This window comes from Scyliorhinus torazame, chromosome 25 (genome assembly GCF_047496885.1).
Source record: "Scyliorhinus torazame isolate Kashiwa2021f chromosome 25, sScyTor2.1, whole genome shotgun sequence".
NCBI lineage: Eukaryota > Metazoa > Chordata > Chondrichthyes > Carcharhiniformes > Scyliorhinidae > Scyliorhinus > Scyliorhinus torazame.
The window spans coordinates 13,433,154-13,454,043 of record NC_092731.1 but is presented as its reverse complement, the minus strand read 5'-3'; the positions used below and the strand labels follow the sequence as shown (position 1 = coordinate 13,454,043).

Below are 20,890 nucleotides of genomic sequence, written 5' to 3'. Positions count from 1 at the left end.
GCCGTGTTATCTGCCTTGTTTTAAGTTAATGTTCATAGTTTATCCTTCTCTCAACAAGGCGACGCATTTTGTGCAAAGGTTTAATTCAAGAGGCGGCTGGATACAGCACATGGGGAGAATGAGATCAAAGGCTATGGGGAGAAAGCAGGATTAGACTATTGAGTTGGATGATCAGCCATGATCGTGATGAATGACGGAGCAGGCTCGATGGGCCAGAAGGCCTCCTCCTGGTCCTATGTATGTAAACAGCTGGTTTTGCGTGGCAGGTGAATTAGCTTCTGAAAAGAAGGGATAATATTTTGGATCGGATTCGCCGGCTGCAGACTCCGGTGGCGTTGTTATGGGTCTTCCCGGAATCTGAGCCAGATTGTCAACGTTAAAGAAACAACTTGCATTTGCATAGCGCCTCCCACTATATCAGGACGCCCCCCCCCCAAAAAATGTTTTTTCTCCCCCCCCCCCCATTCTCCTAAGCCTAGTCACTGCCATAACGTGGGGAACGTGACAACCAATTGCCGCACAGAAAGATCCCACCAACAGCAATGAGACAAATGATGCGTTTTGACTTTAGTGACGTTGGCTAAGCGGTGATTATTGGGCCTGGGCGCTGTGGGGGATCTCCTCCTTCCTTCGCCCGCAGGTTACAGCTCCCGGAGCTTTTACATCCACCTGAGAAGCCATCCTAAACTTTGGCTTAACCTCCCATCTCGTGAGCTGTTAATCTTTTTTTAAATACATTTTAGTGTACCCAATTCATTTTTTCCAATTTAAGGGTCAATTTAGCGTGGCCAATCCACCTAGCCTGCACACCTTTGGGTTGTGGGGCGAAACCCACGCAAACACGGGGAGAATGTGCAAACTGCACACGGACAGTGACCCAGAGCCGGGACCGAACCCGGGACCTCGGTGCCATGAGGCAGCAGTGCTAACCCACTCCGCCAAAGTCAATTGGGTGCTGCCCCCTCATCCCTGGATGTGAGAATGAAGCTTCTCTCCCCCCAATCGGGAGAAATGGGTGCAGGATTGGGCCATTCGGCCCCTCTAACTTGCTCTGCCATTTAATGACATCATGACTGATCTGATTGTGGCCTTAACTCCACATTCCTGCCTGTTCCCCCGTAACCCTCGGCTCCCTTTTTCAATGAAAACTCTGTCTCACTCAGTCTTGAATATCATGGAATCCCTACAGAGCAGAAGGAGGCCATTCGGCCCATCGCCGGCTTCACTGACCCTCTGAAAGAGCACCCCACCTGGGCCCAATCCCCGTAACCCCACCTAACCCCCTCCAAGTCCCTCACCACCCCGAAAGACATCGGCCGTTCCTTCACTGTCGCTGGATCAAAATCCTGCAACTCCCTCCCTAACAGCACAGTGGGTGTACCTACACCCCGGGGACCGCAGCGGTTGAAGAAGACGGCTCACCCACCACCTTCTCCAGGGCAACTAGGGATGGACAATAGATGCTGAGACGCCCACAGCCCGTAAATGATTTAAAAAAGGAATTGCACATCTTTGGACTGTGGGAGGAAACCGGAGCACCCGGAGGAAACCCACGCACACACACGGGGAGGACGCGCAGACGCCGCACAGACAGTGACCCAAGTGGGAATCGAACCTGTGCCCCTGGCGCTGTGAGGCAGCAGTGCTAACCACTGTGCCACCATGCCGCCCAATCACGAGGCCTCCACTGCTCTCTGGAGAAGAGAATTCCAAAGATCCTCTGAGGGGGGAAAAAGTCCCCCCCCCCCCCCCACCTCCTTCTCAATTGGGAGACCCCTTATTTTTAAACTGTGCCCCCTCTCCCACTTTCGCTACATCCTCTCAGCACCTACGCTGTCAACCCCCCACCCCCCCCCCCCCCACCCCCCACCCCCACCTCTCCGAATCTGATGTTGAAAGGGTTGCTGCGCATTGCTGCCATTTAAAAACATAAATTGTTGATACTCTCCCCGCTCCAGCACTTTCCCGCGTCCAGGTATTGTGCTGGTGTCATGCACAGAGGCCACCCATGTCAGCTGGTTCACTGCTCCACCAGCCACAAGGGCCCAACGTGTCATTCAGGTTAATTTGCCCCTGCCACGACCGGCTGCTGATGGACATCCTTCATGTCCCCCACACCTGCAGCTCCAGTTGGTTCCTTTCATCTCCTTAGCGACTGACCCTTGAGGTCTTGGAGAGATTGCTGAGGTGCTTTAAAGGAAGAGCTTTCATTCCCGACACAATTTTCGTGAGCTTTCCCAGCTAATGAAGTCGATCGGAGTGTAAATCCTATTGCCACGTTTCGTTGTTGCTGCTCTCTCTATCCCCTCGTCTGCTTCCTGTTGTGTCCCTCTTCGCCTTCCTTTTTCTGTTCTGCTTCGGGCTCTCTTTGTTCCTGTCTCTTGCATGCTCTCTATCTCTCTTTCTCGCTCGCGCCCCCATCTTTGGGCAGCGGGGTAGCACAGTGGTTGCTTCACAGCTGCAAGGTCCCAGGTTCGATTCCCGGCTTGGGTGATTTTCTCTGCGGGGTCTGCCCGTGTGTGCGTGGGTTTCCTCCGGGTGCTCCGGTTTCCTCCCACAGTCCAAAGATGGCCGTGATAAATTGTCCCCTTGGTGTCCAAAAAAGGATAGGTGGGGTTATTGGATTACGGGAATAGGGTGGAGGTGTGGGCTTAGATAGGGTGCTCTTTCCAAGGGCCGGTGCAGACTCGATGGGCCAAAAGGCCTCCTTCTGCACTGTAAATTCTATGATTCTTTCACTCTCTCTCTCTCTTTGCCCTTATCAACTCCCTTGAGTGTACATTAACATATGAGTATGTCTTGGACCTTCCCAATCATCTATTATCTGTTTCTTCTCCAAAAGCTAATCACACTTGATTATTGTCTAAACTACCATTCTAACCTCATTACTAGGAGAGATTCATTCCAATTGAGACCCTTTCAATACCGTCTACCGCTGACCATTCAGATTCATGACACTCTCATTCGTTCAATCTCGTTTTGCTTGCTCTCGCTCTCTCTCTCTCTCTCTCTCTCGCGCTCTCTTGCCCTCTCTCTCCCCTTCTCTCCCCCTCCCTCTCTCCTCCTCCCTCTCCCTCTCTCCCGCAAAAGAGCTGAACTCCGGAGATGAGCCGAGAGTGATTGTCCTTGACGTCAAGGCAACATTCCACCGAGTCTGGCATCAAGGAGCCCCAGCAAAACTGGAGTCAATGTTTATCAGGGGGAAAACTCTCCACTGGTTGGAGTCGTACCTGACAAAAAGGAACTGGTCGGAGGTCAATCACCTCAGTACCAGGACATCACTACAGGGAAGGAAATCTGCCGTCCTTACCCGGTCTGGCCTACATGTGACTCCAGACCCACAACAATGTGGTTGACTCTTAACTGACTCTGAAATGGCCAAGCGAGATGCTCAGTTCAAGGGTAATAAATGCTGGCCCAGCCAATTACCCACCAATTACTTTTTTTTAAGTAAAAGAGACATGTCCAGGCTTTATGCCTTTTTTGAATTGAACAAAAAGAGTGGCGGACATTAGTTCCTTGATGCATCCTTGAGATCCCAATGAATCGCTTGCTTCTTTTGCCAATTACCTTAAAACTGAATCCCTCTCGGTCTCAATCCTTCCACCAATGGGAACAGTTTTTCACTATCGATTCTGACCAGAATGCCCCCCCCCCCACCTCGTGATTTTGAACCCCTCTACCTTCTGTTCTCGTTGGAGAAGAACAGTGTGGCGATTGTGCCTTTCAGGGCAACACAGCAGAGTAAGGGTCACGTGGCCCATGTGACTCAATCGGGACTCGAGTGGGGAATCAACCCCACGGCGCGAGGCCCCGAGGCTGACTCATTTTTGAGGGAGCGAGCTACAGCCATGAGTCTGCTATACACTTCTTATTACTAAATACCTTCTGTGTTCATTAATGAAGTCTGTGAAAGTGTGTCTTTACACGTGGAAATCACCAAAGTTTACAACTCGGAAGGAGGCCTATCGGCCACTCGTTCCCATGCCGGACATTCGGCCTAGTCCCACTTATCAGCTCTCAGCCTGCGGCCTAGAAGGTCACGGTACGTGCAAGTGCAAATCTTATGTCCTGTGGGGGGTTTCTGCCTCTATTGCAGCGGTGGGCGACCTGCGACCGGGGGGAGGGGAGGGGGAGGGGGGGTGGGGGGGGCCACTGGCGGCCCATCTGGGGTCTGAGTGCGGCCCCCACGAGACATTTTGTTAGCCGTTGCCCACGTGCGGGGTCGCCACATTCCGCTTATTTCTGTCCGGGTAGTTTTTTTTCCTGCCAGTATGGCTGAAATGATAGGGCGAGCGAAGTGAGGGGCGAGCGAAGTGAGGGTGCATGCTGATTGCTCACAACATTGACTGTGAGAGCCGGGCGCTCCCTCTGTGAACAAAGTGTAAATATTTCTTTTGTTTTTACCATTTGAAGTTGATGAGAGTTCTATTAATATATAAATGATTGAGCATTTTTTTATAACTCATTATGAAAAATCCATCCTGTATTAAATGTATTTATTTTTATTCACGGGGTTGTAGTTAGTGAGCAAGCCCAATTTTAGTCTTGCGGCCCTCTGAGATGGAGGAGGATCACTCAGGTTGCCCACTTGTGAACCTAGGTTGCCCAATACTGCTCTGCCATATCCCAGCACCCACATCATTGTCTTTAGGGTCATAGAATGACACAGAGCAGAAGGAGGCCATTTGGCCCATCGAGTCTGCACTGACCCACTTAAGCCCTCACGTCCACCCTATCCTCGTAACCCAATAACCCCTCCTAACCTTTTTGGTCACTAAGGGCAATTTAGCACGGCCAATCCACCTAACCTGCACGTCTTTGGACTGTGGGAGGAACGTGCAGACTCCGCACAGACAGTGACCCAGCGGGGAATTGAACCTGGGACCCTGGCGCTGTGAAGCCACAGTGCTATCCACTTCTGCTACCGTGCTGCCCACAGCAAATGAAAGAGAAGGGGCTTTTAATGAGCTGGATCACAGTGTGGGTTAATGATCCTTCCTTTACCTTGGATATGGTTCAGTGCTCTGTGAGCTAATTCGGCAATGATTATGTGGGCTGATTAATATCAAAGTCTGAACTTTGAGCTAACGGTCTCTGGAACCAGTCCAAAGTGAACAACTCCAGACTTGGCCCAGTCATTCTTAAGATGCAAAAGAAAAGCGATCTGTCCAAGCCATTGGCTAACAAAGCTTGTTTATGAAGCGAGCCTTATCATTGGTATCAAGTATATGGGCGACGGGTTTATTCCGGATGAAAGGTGGAGGAATCCAACACCATAATGGTTATGTTACTGGGTCATAATCCGGAGAGCTGCGTTACCTGGAGGCACAAGTTCAAATCCCATCACGGCAGCTCGAATTCAATTTGTTAAAATAAATTATTACCTAGCCTCGTTATAGTTATTGTGTTGTTATAAAAACCCATCTGGTTCACTGATGCCCCGTTTGGGAAGGAAATCTGCCGTCCTTACCCGGTCTAGCCTACACGTGACTCCAGACCCGCAGCAACGTGGTCGACTCTTAAATGCCTCCTCTGAAATGGCCGAGCGTTGTATTTGAGAAGATGGCTCACCACCGCCTTTTTATGGGGCATTATGGGATGGGCAATGAATCTTCGTCTTGCCCACATTCTGTGAATGAGGGCAACAAAACTGGCAGCTAACAGGGGCACTGGGACCTTTACAGGACATTCACACACGCACTCACGCGCAGTTATCGGCACGTCGGGTGCATGGTTTGATTAAAGTGGTTTCTTGTGGCTGAGTTAAAAATTATTTAGTCAGTTAGTCGTGGTACAGAACTTGTGTGTTGCTGAAAAAGAGACATGCCGTCAAAGCTTTTCGCCTTGCACTTATCAGGACAAATGCAAGAATACCAAATTTCAAAGGGGAGCAACAACTTATACTGCATGAAAAAAGGAGTGTTGATTGATCAGCAAGTTGACTCTGATTGGTGGAGGCGTTGCCACGGAGAATGCATCAAGGAACTAATGTCCGCCACTCTTTTTGTTCAATTCAAAAAAGGCATAAAGCCTGGACATGTCTCTTTTGCTTACAGAGGATGAGTCCCTATGTATTAATATATGGAGCTTCTAGCAAGCATAAATGGCCATATTGCGATTCTTTTTTATTTAAATTAAAAAAACAAAAACATTTAGAGTACCCAATTCATTTTTTCCAATTAAGGGTCAATTTAGCGTGGCCAATCCACCTACCTTGCACAGCTTTGGGTTGTGGGGGCGAAACCCACGCAGACACGGGGAGAATGTGCAAACACCACACGGACAGTGACCCAGAGCCGGGATCGAACCTGGGACCTCGGCGCCTTGAGGCAGCAGGGCTAACCCACTGCGCCACCGCGCTGCCCTCATATTGCGATCCTGACTGATAATCTTAATGTGCTTGTTGGTGGAATTCTTAGCACAATCAGTGCTGTCCAATCGCAGAATCACGTGCAACGTTAGTCCCGATTTTTGCAAGTACGGGTTGGCTGAGTACGGTCAGTACATTGCAAACAGTTGAAGGGACAATGCTCGATAGATTACGAACAATTTTTAAAATTCTGTTGATTGGATAACCATACAGAGAGCTGCCATGCAGTACGAATGGGCCTCCTCCTGCACTAGTATTGACTCCATGAGAAATGATTGATCCCTGCGATGTCAACAGCAGGTCCAATCCTATCTATCAGCCGTGGCTCAGAGAGCAACACTCTTCCTCCTGAGTTGGGGATTGTGAGTTCAAGACCCGCTCCAGACACTTGCGCACAAGATCTGGGCTGATCGCCTCGGTGCCTCATGGAGCAGATTCAGAGGAGACATTGAACCATATTGATCTCTGGTGGATGATAAAGACCCCACGGCCTCCATTTTGAAGACGAGCTGGGAGTTCTCCCCAGTGTTCTGGTCAATATTTATCCTTCAACCGACATCGACCAAGAAAAACCACTGGAGACGCAGACGTTTATTTCATTGCTGTTTGTGGAATCTTGCTGTGCTTAACTTGGTGCTACACAACGAGATCCCGTAAACATTATTCGCCGTGCCAGTGCTCTCTCTCTCTCTCTCTCACCTAACCTGCACGTCTTTGGACCGTGGGAGGACACCGGAGCACCCAGAGGAAACTCACGCAGACGCGGGGAGAACGTGCAGACTCCGCACAGACAGTGACCCAAGCCGGGAATCGAACCCGGGACCCTGGAGCTGTGAAGCAATTGTGCTAACCACTGTGCTACCGTGCAACCCACGATAAGAACACTCCTGTCGGGTTATAGGCTTGCATTCGATCCCCGGGGCATGTGCTAGAGGTCCTGGAAGAGCTTACCCAGATACAGGAATAGGATTTAATTCTCCGCACACTCCAGAGCTTTGAAGAGAGTCGAGAGTTGTTGCGGGGATAGGTATTGAGCACAGAGCCAAACCCCTTTGAGGACGGGGTTCCCTTGTGGGATTTGTCGGTACGGCTTTGCTCTGTACTAACTTTGCAAAGGTTTAGAAGTTGTTCATTCTCCCGGGGACTATTGTGTTGCAGATTGATCTTACCAAATCGATCGAGGATCAGGGACCCTTTGATGTGATCATTCACAAGCTTTCAGACCTGATGCTGGAGGCAGAGCAGAAAGATGCACAGTCACAGCAACTTATCCAGAAATTTCAGGTGAGTGGCGGCATTGACGCCGAATATCGTACAGCACAAGGAGGGTGACATTTGGCCCATTGCTCCCTGTACTGGCCCTTTGAGAGAGCCTATCTCACTCGCCCCTGCTCTTTTGACACAGCGCTGTGATATTTTTCCCCCTACCATCACTAAGACCACCTATTTCCACCTCCATTACTTTGCTCCTACCTCAGATAATCCGCTGCTGAAACCGTCGCTCATGGCGCCGAGGTCCCAGGTTCGATCCCAGCTCTGGGTCACTGTCTGTGAGGAGTTTGCACATTCTCCCCGTGTTTGCGTGGGTCTCACCCCCACAACCCAAAGATGTGCAGGCTTGTTACCTCCAGGCTTGACTGTACCAATTTAAGCCTGGCTGGCCTCCCAAATCCTACCCTCCCCAAACCTGAGATCACCCACAACACAGCTGCCGTGGCCAAAACCTCCATCAGCCCCTGTGCTCGCTGACCCACACTGACTCCTGGTCAAGCCCGATTTTAAAATTCTCATCCTTGTTTTTTTCAGATCTCTCCGTGGCCTCGCCCTCTTCCCTATCTCCGCAATCTCCCTCCCCCTTCCCAACCCTCCGGGATATCTGCGCTGCTCCCAATTCTGGCCCCTCGAGCATCCCCGAGACGTGCCTGTGGCCGCTTGGGTCCCCAAGCTCTGGAATTCCCTCCCTCCAACTCTCTGTCCCTCGACCTCGCATTCCGCCTTGATGGCACTGGTTGAGGTCTACCTCTTCGACCAAGCTTTTGGGGGGTCACCTGACCAAATATGCCTCGGCGTCATATTTTGTTTCAGAAATCTCCTGTTTCCGTACCTTGAGACGTTTCGTTACCTTAAAGGCGCGAGATAAATACGTTATTTGTCCAGTTGTCTTTTGAAAGGCGAATTGGCTTTCGTTGCCCTTTCAGACAGCAAATTCCAGATCATAACAACTCTCTGTACAAAAACATTCCTCCTTTCGCCGCTCTGTCAGTCATGGTGAATCTGTCTCTCTCTCTCTGGTTACCAACCCTTCTGCCAATGGAACCAGTTCTTGTATCAAAACCGTTTGTGATTTTAAGCACCTCCTTTCAAGTTTTGCTTCACCTTCTCTGCTCTAAGGCGACCATCCTAGCTTCTCCCCTCCACAATACCTCGCGTCCCGTCTCTAACTTTCTGGTAGCAGCCATTATCAGCTCAGCTCCCCCCATTGGCAGCTGGGGGGGGATTTAAATTCAGTTAATTCATAGAATCTAGGGCAGCGCAGTGGGTTAGCCCTGCTGCCTCACGGCGCCGAGGTCCCAGGTTCGATCCCGGCTCTGGGTCACTGTCCGTATGGAGTTTGCACATTCTCCCCGTGTTTGCGTGGGTTTCACCCCCACAACCCAAAGATGTGCAGGGTAGGTGGATTCGCCACGCTAAATTGCCCCTTAATTGGACAAATGAATTGGGTACTCTAAATTCATAGAATCTGCAGTGCAGAAGGAGGCCATTCGGCCCATCGAGTCTGCACCGATCCTCTGAAAGAGCACCCTTCATAGGGCCAGACTCCTACCGTAAACCAGGAACCCCACCCCACCGTTTGGACACTAAGGGGAAATTTAGCATGGCCAATCCTCCTAACCTGCATATCTTTGGACTGTGGGAGGAATCCGGAGCACCCGGAGGAAACCCACGCAGACACGGGAAGAACGTGCAAACTCCACACAGACAGTCACCTGAGGCCGGAATCGAACCCGGGTCCCTGGCGTTGTGAGGCAACAGTGTAAACCGCCGTGCCACCCCTTGATGAAGTCAACCTGGAATAAAAGAGCTAGTTTCAGTCATTGGCCGACAAGCTGCCAGGCTGTTGTGGAAATCCATCGAGTTGTGTAGGGAAGGTAGTCTGTCAACCTTGCCTGGTCTGGCCAACATGTGACTCCAGGCCCACAACCTGGGCCGCAGGCTGGAATCTCCAGCACCTGAAGATCAATCTCCAGGACGGTGCTGTGGGCGACCCGATAATTTTCTTTGAACACTACTCTATACCAGATGTAAAAATGGTGAAAATGGGGGGGGAAAGACTGTTTGGCCGACAGTAAATTGTCATCCAATTGAGTAATGAGTCTTTTTGCTTTCTGATTGGCATAGGAAGGCCGGACGTCACAAGGATGGACGTGTTGGCCGAATAATGGCGGGGCGGGCGGGCGGGGGGGACAGGTTATGTGATGGAGTCTCCAGGGATACATTTACACGTAGTTCATAGATTTCATAGATTATACAGTGCAGAAGGAGGCCATTCGGCCCATCGAGTCTGCACCAGCTCTTGGAAAGAGCACCCTACCCAAGGTCAACACCTCCACCCTATCCCCATAACCCCATCCAACACTAAGGGCAATTTTGGACACTAAGGGCAATTTATCATGGCCAATCCACCTAACCTGCACATCTTTGGACTGTGGGAGGAAACCGGAGCACCCGGAGGAAACCCACACACACACGGGGAGGATGTGCAGACTCCGCACAGACAGTGACCCAAGCCGGAATCGAACCTGGGACCCTGGAGCTGTGAAGCAATTGTGCTATCCACAAGGCTACCGTGCTGCCCCACGACACTTGTCGACACTTACCCACAGCAGTGTGGTTGACACTGCAATGGCTAGCGTGCTACTCAGTAGCTTCAAGATGGCGACTCCCCATCACCTTTATCAAGAGCATCTAGGGCCACCCATGTCCCGTGAATAAATTAAAAAGTCATCGGGATGAGGAACGGGAAGGGTGTGGAATGGTTCCCATTGTCAGGAACGAGGGGCGGACTTTCATGGCCCATCGCAACGGAAATGCGGACAACGGTTCAGAAGCGGGATTCTCCGGCACTTCCCGAGGGTGGGTTCTTGCGCCCAACGGCCGGACGGGAGAGCCGCAAAGCGCCGTAGATTTCGGCCACCGAGGGATTTTCTTTTTTTTTTAATTTAGAGTACCCAATTCATTTTTTCCAATTTAAGGGGCAATTTAGCGTGGACAATCCACCTACCAACAAGAACAAAGAAATGTACAGCACAGGAACAGGCCCTTCGGCCCTCCAAGCCCGTGCCGACCATGCTGCCCGACTAAACTACAATCTTCTACACTTCCTGGGTCCGTATCCCTCTATTCCCATCCTATTCATGTATTTGTCAAGATGCCCCTTAAATGTCACTATCGTCCCTGCTTCCACCACCTCCTCCGGTAGCGAGTTCCAGGCACCCACTACCCTCTGCGTAAAAAACTTGCCTCGTACATCTACTCTAAACCTTGCCCCTCTCACCTTAAACCTATGCCCCCTAGTAATTGACCCCTCCACCCTGGGGAAAAGCCTCTGACTATCCACTCTGTCTATGCCCCTCATAATTTTGTAGACCTCTATCAGGTCTCCCCTCAACCTCCTTCGTTCCAGTGAGAACAAACCGAGTTTATTCAACCGCTCCTCATAGCTAATGCCCTCCATACCAGGCAACATTCTGGTAAATCTCTTCTGCACCCTCTCTAAAGCCTCCACATCCTTCTGGTAGTGTGGCGACCAGAATTGAACACTATACTCCAAGTGTGGCCTAACTAAGGTTCTATACAGCTGCAACATGACTTGCCAATTCTTATACTCAATGCCCCGGCCAATGAAGGCAAGCATGCCGTATGCCTTCTTGACTACCTTCTCCACCTGTGTTGCCATTTTCAGTGACCTGTGGACCTGTACTCCTAGATCTCTTTGACTTTCAATACTCTTGAGGGTTCTACCATTCACCGTATATTCCCTACCTGCATTAGACCTTCCAAAATGCATTACCTCACATTTGTCCGGATTAAACTCCATCTGCCATCTCTCCGCCCAAGTCTCCAAACAATCTAAATCCTGCTGTATCCTCCGACAGTCCTCATCGCTATCCGCAATTCCACCAACCTTTGTGTCGTCTGCAAACTTACTAATCAGACCAGTTACATTTTCCTCCAAATCATTTATATATACTACAAAGAGCAAAGGCCCCAGCACTGATCCCTGTGGAACACCACTGGTCACAGCCCTCCAATTAGAAAAGCATCCTTCCATTGCTACTCTCTGCCTTCTATGGCCTAGCCAGTTCTGTATCCCCCTTGCCAGCTCACCCCTGATCCCGTGTGACTTCACCTTTTGTACTAGTCTACCATGAGGGACTTTGTCAAAGGCCTTACTGAAGTCCATATAGACAACATCCACTGCCCTACCTGCATCAATCATCTTAGTGACCTCCTCGAAAAACTCTATCAAGTTAGTGAGACACGACCTCCCCTTCACAAAACCGTGCTGCCTCTCACTAATACGTCCATTTGCTTCCAAATGGGAGTAGATCCTGTCTCGAAGAATTCTCTCCAGTAATTTCCCTACCGCTGAAGTAAGGCTCACCGGCCTGTAGTTCCCGGGATTATCCTTGCTACCCTTCTTAAACAGAGGAACAACATTGGCTATTCTCCAGTCCTCCGGGACATCCCCCGAAGACAGCGAGGATCCAAAGGTTTCCGTCAAGGCCTCAGCAATTTCCTCTCCAGCCTCCTTCAGTATTCTGGGGTAGATCCCATCAGGCCCTGGGGACTTATCTACCTTAATATTTTTTAAGATACCCAACACCTCTTCTTTTTGGATCTCAATGTGACCCAGGCTATCTACACACCCTTCTCCAGACTCAACATCTACCAATTCCTTCTCTTTGGTGAATACTGATGCAAAGTATTCATTTAGTACCTCGCCCATTTCCTCTGGCTCCACACATAGATTCCCTTGCCTATCCTTCAGTGGGCCAACCCTTTCCCTGGCTACCCTTTTGCTTTTTATGTACATGTAAAAAGCCTTGGGATTTTCCTTAACCCTATTTGCCAATGACTTTTCGTGACCCCTTCTAGCCCTCCTGACTCCTTGCTTAAGTTCCTTCCCACTTTCCTTATATTCCACGCAGGCTTCGTCTGTTCCCAGCCTTTTAGCCCTGATAAATGCCTCCTTTTTCTTTTTGACGAGGCCTACAATATCTCTCGTCATCCAAGGTTCCCGAAAATTGCTGTATTTATCCTTCTTCCTCACAGGAACATGCCGGTCCTGAATCCCTTTCAACTGCCACTTGAAAGCCTCCCACATGTCCGATGTTGATTTGCCCTCAAACATCCGCCCCCAATCTAGGTTCTTCAGTTCCCGCCTAATATTGTTATAATTAGCCTTCCCCCAATTTAGCACATTCATCCTAGGACCACTCTTATCCTTGTCCACCAGTACTTTAAAACTTACTGAATTGTGGTCACTGTTACCGAAATGCTCCCCTACTGAAACATCTACCACCTGGCCGGGCTCATTCCCCAATACCAGGTCCAGTACCGCCCCTTCCCTAGTTGGACTGTCTACATATTGTTTTAAGAAGCCCTCCTGGATGCTCCTTACAAACTCCGCCCCGTCTAAGCCCCTGGCACTAAGTGAGTCCCAGTCAATATTGGGGAAGTTGAAGTCTCCCATCACCACAACCCTGTTGTTTTTACTCTTTTCCAAAATCTGTCTACCTATCTGCTCCTCTATCTCCCGCTGGCTGTTGGGAGGCCTGTAGTAAACCCCCAACATTGTGACTGCACCCTTCTTATTCCTGATCTCTACCCATATAGCCTCACTGCCCTCTGAGGTGTCCTCTCGCAGTACAGCTGTGATATTCTCCCGAACCAGTAGCGCAACTCCGCCTCCCCTTTTACATCCCCCTCTATCCCACCTGAAACATCTAAATCCTGGAACGTTTAGCTGCCAATCCTGCCCTTCCCTCAACCAGGTCTCTGTAATGGCAACAATATCATAGTTCCAAGTCCTAATCCAAGCTCTAAGTTCATCTGCCTTACCCGTAATACTTCTTGCATTAAAACATACGCACTTCAGGCCACCAGACCCGCTGTGTTCAGCAACTTCTCCCTGTCTGCTCTGCCTCAGAGCCACACTGTCCCTATTCCCTAGTTCTCCCTCAATGCTCTCACCTTCTGACCTATTGCTCCCGTGCCCACCCCCCTGCCATACTAATTTAAACCCTCCCGTGTGACACTAGCAAACCTCGCGGCCAGGATATTTATGCCTCTCCGGTTTAGATGCAACCCGTCCTTCTTATACAGGTCACACCTGCCCCGGAAGAGCTCCCAGTGGTCCAGATAATGGAAACCCTCCCTCCTACACCAGCTGTTTAGCCACATGTTTAGCTGCTCTATCTTCCTATTTCTAGCCTCACTGGCACGTGGCACAGGGAGTAATCCCGAAATTACAACCCTCGAGGGCCTGTCTTTTAACTTTCTGCCTAGCTCCCTGAACTCCTGCTGCAGGACCTCATGCCCCTTCCTGCCTATGTCGTTAGTACCAATATGTACAACGACCTCTGCCTGTTTGCCCTCCCCCTTCAGGATGCCCTCTACCCGTTCGGAGACATCCTGGCACCAGGGAGGCAACATACCATCCTGGAGTCTGTTTCACGTCCACAGAAGCGCCTATCTGTGCCCCTGACTATAGAGTCAGTCCCCTATTACTATTACTCTTCTGCGCTTTGACCCTCCCTTCTGAACATCAGAGCCAGCCGTGGTGCCACTGCTCTGGCTGCTGCTGTTTTCCCCTGATAGGCTATCCCCCCGACAGTATCCAAAGGGGTATATCTGTTCGAGAGGGGGACAACCACAGGGGATTCCTGCACTGACTGCCTGCCCTTTCTGGTGGTCACCCATTTCTCTGCCTGCACCTTGGGTGTGACCACATCTACAGAACTGCGATCTATGACGCTTTCCGCCACCTGCATGCTCCTAAGTGCATCCAATTGCCGCTCCAACCGAACCATGCGGTCTGTGAGGAGCTCCAGTTGGGTGCACTTTCTGCAGATGAAGCCATCCGGGATGCTGGAAGCCTCCCGAACCTGCCACATCTCACAGTCAGAGCACAGCACCCCTCTAACTGACATTGCGTCAATTAATTAAAATTACAATTTAAATTTTAAAAAAAATTTTTTGAATATTTTTTTTTAAATTTCAAAGTTACTGTTGACTATCTGTTTCCTAGCACTAGATTTCTAATAGAAATGCGAAAGCTAAATATAGTACTCTCCGATCTCTGGCTTAGATATCCCTCTAAATTATAATTAAATAATTATGTTTAATTAGTTACCAATGCTCAGTTTTTTAAATTTAGTGTAGAATCCCAACCAGCCACTCAGGCCACAGCTTTTCTGTGATTTCACTTCAGTTTCCCCCCCGACACACACACAATTTGAAAAAGGTACAAAAGTAAAAATGCGTAAAAATCACTTACTTACCTTCTTCGTGTTAATAATAAAATATGGTACTTACCTCACACCAATGGGTTTTATTATTAGGTTAGAGGAGGAGGGCGGGTGGGAGACACTACACGTGTAGTGTCTCGGGTTTCCTCTCCACCAGAATTTATTGTTGAGGGTCTTCCCAGAGGTCCGCGGGTCGAACTTCCTGTTCCCGCCTTAAATACTAAAATATAAAAAAAAAAACCAGAAAAGAGGGACCGAAAACGGGACCAGGTAAGTGTTTTTAAAGCACAGACTTACCTCCCAGCAATCACTTCCGCACTGCCCCGGCTGAAATTGACAAACCAGCTGTTCTCCCGCCGAAATCGACTGGCCTGCCCCTGCAAAGACAAGTGTTTTTAAAGCACAGACTTACCTCCCAGCAATCACTTCCGCACTGCCCCCGCTGAAATTGACAAACCAGCTGTTCTCCCGCCGAAATCGCCCCCACAACCCTGCACATCTTTGGGTTGTGGGGGCGAAACCCACGCAAAACACAGGGAGAATGTGCAAACTCCACACGGACGGTGACCCAGAGCCGGGATCGAACCTGGGACCTCGGCGCCGTGAGGCAGCAATGCTACCGCCGGGATTTTCAAGGGGCCGCCGATATCTACGGCGCTTTGCGCGGCTCTCCTGTCCGGCCGCCGGTAAGGCCGGGCAGGGCAGGAAACCTGCCCCTTGAACCCCAGCGGAACCGGAAGATCCCGGAAGTGAGTGAGTCGAGTGACAAGGGCACATTTAAGGGGAAGCTGGATATGTGGATGGTGGAGAGAGGAATAGGAGGCTATGGTGATGGGGCGAGATGAAGGAAGATGGGTGGAGACTCCTGTGGAGCAACCACACTGCTGCTTGTGGATCTTGCTGTGCACATTGCCGTGTTTCCTCCAGCGACTAAACCTTTAAAGGAAATTTGCCACTGGGGCTGTAAAGTGCTTTGGGACGTCCTGTGAATGTGATGGGAGTTCTAGAAATGCACTTTCTTACCACCGTTTGTTTTATTTTTGACCCTTTGATTCCAGGATTACGTTGAAGCTCACCCTCAGACCATCCTGTTGGATCCCGTGCCTGCAATGCGAAGACTCTCTGATCGCTTTCAGTCCTACAAACTTATTCAGGAGCTGCAGGCCTTGGACCCAGGTGGGGTTCTTTTGATTCTGAGCACTTTTTTTTTTCTAGGCCCCAGGATTTGAGCTGTCAGGCGTGAGGCCCTGGTGAAGCCCTAAATGGAATGCAGCCTTTGTCAGAGGTCCCGGTGATGAGTTGAGGCGTTAAACCGAGATCTCACCTGCAAAAATTCCTCCCTGCAAAAGCATGATTAACTGCTTTTGTGGTGGTGCCAGTACAAAACAGTTGCCATGGCCAATCGCTCGTGACAATGGTGACAAAATGGCTGCCATGGCTGTTTGCTCCCATGACCACAGAGACAAAATGGCTGCCATGACTGTTTGCTCCCATGACAACAGGGACAAAATGGCTGCCATGACTGTTTGCTCCAATAACAGAGACAAGACTGCCATCACTGTTGCTCCCCTGACAACAAAACTATTCCTCAATGAGGGTTGTGGGCAGTTTGGCAGCGGTTCTGGTGTGAAAAAAGGTTATTTGACCTACGGTCAAGATTCAATCCAATAAGACAATAGAAGGTCTCTTTCCTTTCCAAAGGGACCATGGGAAGGCTTTGGGTGGAGGAGTCGGTCAACCAATGGCGGAGGCAGTTGGGGGGATGTTAGTGGGTCATGTGAACAGTAAAGGAATTAAGAGTTACAGTGAGCGGGCGGGTAAGTGGAGCTGAGTCCACAAAAAGATCAGCCATGATCTTATTGAATGGGGAGCAGGCTCGAGGGGCCAGGTGGCCTACTCCAGCTCCTAGCTCTTAGATTTAAAAATCCAGTAATATGCCTGATTTGAGTTGGCAATGTCAACATTGAGGCTGCCAATCCTATTTTCAAGCAGTCACCGCACCCATTCGCAGAAGCAGAGTGATGAAAATGGATTCCAGTGCTTTTTAATAATTCCGTTTAATTTAAGGGTTGGCCAAGCAAGGTCAAACTAACAGATTGTTGTCAAGTTGAAGCCATGATAGTATTGAATGGTGGAGCCTGCTCGATGGGCTGAATGGTCTGCAGTTGCACCTATTTCTCCTGCTCTTAAATCCTGGCATATAATCATTTTTTTCTGAATACTATATTAGCCACAGAAATACTTTCTAATAATGCATTCATCTCCTCCATCACCAGTTGCTCCAGGGCATATTTTCCACCCTGTGACAGTTTGGCAACATTGTTTGTTATCTTTGCTTAAATGCCTCTGATGTTCTTCACGGAGCAGTGAAGATTCTGGAATTAAAAATGTTCCCCTCCTCCCCCCGCCAAACACCTGCCGCAGACGATGAAGCCTGTTGTTGCTCACGACAACCTTGGATTGAGCTCAAGTTTGGCCACTCCTGTTAGGATCCCTATTTTTCTTTTGTTTCCTTTTTTTAAAGAAACTACTTTCTATCCTCCAGATGATCAGTTTTGCAATCCTCTGTATTTGGAATTGGCAACAGGAAGCCAGAGTGACATCGTGCATCTGATTAAAGAACAAAAATTGACCTTTCCACTCAGTGAGTATCTGTCTGTGCGTGTCTCCATGTGTGTCTCCATGTGTGTCTCCATGTGTCTCTCCATGTGTCTCTCCATGTGTCTCTCCATGTGTCTCTCCATGTGCCTCTCCATGTGCCTCTCCATGTGCCTCTCCATGTGTCTCTCCATGTGTGTCTCCATGTGTGTCTCCATGTTTAGCACAGTGGGCTAAACAGCTGGCTTCCAAAGCAGAACCAGGCCAGCAGCGTGGGTTCAATTCCCGTACCGGCCTCCCCGAACAGGCGCCGGAATGTGGCGACTAGGGGCTTTCCACAGTAACTTCATTGAAGCCTACTTGTGACAATAAACGATTTTCATTTCATTTCATGTGTGTCTTCATGTGTGTGTCCCTGCATCTACCGATGTGTGCCTGTGTATATGTCTCTGCACGTGCCTGTGTGTATATGTATGTCACCTGTATGTGTCTCTTTCCCGCACCTTTTCTCTCTCTCCCTCTGATCACTCCCTCACACTCTCTCTCTCCATTTCTCTCTGTCACCCGGCTTCTCTTGCCCATGTCCGCCCCCCCCCCCCAATCACACCAGACACCCCCTCCCACCCTGTTTTGCACCCTTGCATTTTCACAAAATCTCTCTTGCCAGATCGTTCCCCCCCATCTCACGCGACCCCCCCCCCCCCCCACCTTGCCCAAAAGATCAGTACTGAGGGAGTGCCGCACTGTCAGAGGGTCAGTACTGTGAGGGAGTGCCGCACTGTCAGAGTGTCAGTACTGAGGGAGTGCTGTACTGTCAGAGGGTCAGTACTGAGTGGGTGCTGCACTGTCAGAGGGTCAGTACTGAGGGAGTGCTGCACTGTCAGAGGGTCAGTACTGAGTGGGTGCTGCACTGTCAGAGGGTCAGTACTGAGGGAGTGCTGCACTGTCAGAGGGTCAGTACTGAGGGAGTGCCGCACTGTCAGAGGGTCAGTACTGAGGGAGTGCTGCACTGTCAGAGGGTCAGTACTGAGGGAGTGCTGCACTGTCAGAGGGTCAGTACTGAGGGAGTGCTGCACTGTCAGAGGGTCAGTACTGAGGGAGTGCTGCACTGTCAGACGGTCAGTACTGAGGGAGTGCAGCACTGTCAGAGGGTCAGTACTGAGGGAGTGCTGCACTGTCAGACGGTCAGTACTGAGGGAGTGCCGCACTGTCAGAGGGTCAGTACTGAGGGAGTGCTGCACTGTCAGAGGGTCAGTACTGAGGGAGTGCTGCACTGTCAGAGGGTCAGTACTGAGCGAGTGCCGCACTGTCAGAGGGTCAGATTAGATGTTAAATTGAGGTCCCAGGCTGCTCCCTCAGTTGGTCCCAAGATCACTGATGCGACCATCAATTCACTGAGAGACACGTTGAGAAGTAAACCGTGGTTTTAATCAGCTTACAACTGAGCCTGCCTGTGACCGGTACAACAATGAATGCGGCCCCGCAGGTCAGCTGCCTTCTTCCTGTAAGGAGTGGAGCCATGGGCGAGCCCGTACATGCCCCGACATATCCCCCTGTGGGTGAAGCCGTACAATGGCCCATAGGTGGAGCCCACAGGGTTAAACACACAACATAACACGATACAGCAGTCACATGATATCACAGTGCACTGGCGAATTAACAGTAGTTCCATTCACCACAATCACTATTTCAGAGAAGATCAGGGGGCGCTTCTCCACAGTTTCCTGGCCAATACGTCTCCTTCAATCAAGATAAAGCAGCTTACCAGGTCATAGGCCATGGGCTGCTTTCCCCTTTGAGGGCGGTGGGGCGGGGGGGGGGGGGGGGGGGGGGGGGGGGGAGTGCAGAGCTGACTGGCGGTGATGTAACCCGAGGGTCACCACACCTCAGGCAAGGTCGAGAAAGCGGGGCCTTCATGAATAACCTCAGCCGGTACGGGGAATTGAACCCACAATGCTGGCCTCGCTCTGCATCACGAACCAACCACCCCCTCCCCTCAATATGACATTGTTTGTGGGAGCTTGTTGTTTGCACGTTGGCTGTCCATTTCCTGTGTGCCAAAAGTACTTAATTGACTAAAGTGCTTTCAGACATTTTGTGATTGTGTCCCTCAAATTCTTTTTTTTAAAATTTAGAGTACCCAATTCCTTGTTTTTCCAATTAAGGGTCAATTTAGCGTGGCCAATCCACCTACCCTGCACATCTTTGGGTTGTGGGGGCGAAACCCACGCAGACACGGGGAGAATGTGCAAACTCCACACGGACAGTGGCCCAGAGCCGGGATCGAACCCGGGTCCTCGGCGCCGTGAGGCAGCAGGGCTAACCCATTTGTGTCCCCAAATGACTTGAAAATGCAACCTTCACAGCACCCCCAACTCTCTCTCTTTCTCTCTCTCTCTTTCTCTCCACCCCCAGCTGCCGTTCTCAGTTTCCACGGTACGGAACGGCTGCTGCGTTCTTGCCTGGGAATGTCTCATTGGCAAGAATCTGTCTGCATGTGGAACGCGTGGTAGCTGCGTGTGACGTGCTCTCGGCCTCCGCGTTGACCCGTGGATAACGTGCTGCAGCCTCTATTCGGCGGGGATGGATCGCTGAAGGAAAGGGAGGGAAACATTGATCAATATTGACGCTTAATAAACGGAAGTTTAATGACAAATCCTCATTTGACAAGCGGACGACCTGGGGGCGAAGGACACTCGGGACAGCCGCAGCTTGTTCTGAACTAACCCATTTCGGCCAATGAGACAGTAAAGGCTACTTCAGTTGGCCTCCGTGCCACTGGCTGGGGGAGTTTGGGTGGGTGTTTGGGGGGGGGGGGGTGGTCAGAGGACAGGGGGCACCCGTGATACTGTGCCCCCACAGTATCCTTCAGGATGGGTGCAGGACTGAACTACAGAATCCTAGCAATCTGACAGTGCCGAGGGAGGCCATTCGGTCCATCGAGTCTGCACCAACCCTCCGAAAGAGGTAACCCCACCTCACCTGCGGACACTTGAGGGGCAATTTAGCGCAGCCAATCCACCTAACCTGCACATCTCGGGCTGTGGGAGGAAACCGGAGCACCCGGAGGAAACCCACGCAGACATGGGGGGCAGGGGGAGAACGTGCAGATCTCGACACTGTCACCCGAGGCCAGAATCGAACCCGGGTCCCTGGCGCTGTGAGGCAGCAGTGCTAACTCACTGTGGCACCCTGCCGCCCTGGGGGGGGGGGGGTTTGGGTTGAAATCATTGGCCCGAGGGAGTGCAGCCTGTTGGAGATGGGGTCTTCCACATGAGAGCGTAAACCAAGGCTTTCTCCCTGAAGTCAGTCGCTTTAAAAAAAAAGTACTCTCCTGGCTGCAGAGAGCCTTTAGGGTGTTCTGATATTGAGAAAGGTGCAGTCA

At 50.6% G+C, this 20,890-nt stretch overlaps 1 protein-coding gene across 2 annotated transcripts in view; it reads left to right on the top strand.

Annotated features, from left to right (window-relative positions):
* The window catches only part of LOC140402332 (inositol-tetrakisphosphate 1-kinase-like), an 85,603-nt gene that overhangs the window by 36,508 nt on the left and 28,205 nt on the right, over positions 1-20,890 (top strand). The window contains exons 3-5 of one of the 2 annotated variants that reach the window (XM_072490043.1): positions 7,532-7,657; positions 15,966-16,083; positions 17,453-17,551. In XM_072490043.1, the coding sequence (XP_072346144.1) occupies positions 7,532-7,657; positions 15,966-16,083; positions 17,453-17,551 (343 nt within the window). The remainder of the gene's footprint in view (positions 1-7,531; positions 7,658-15,965; positions 16,084-17,452; positions 17,552-20,890) is intronic. The other variant, XM_072490044.1, reaches the window with a different exon arrangement.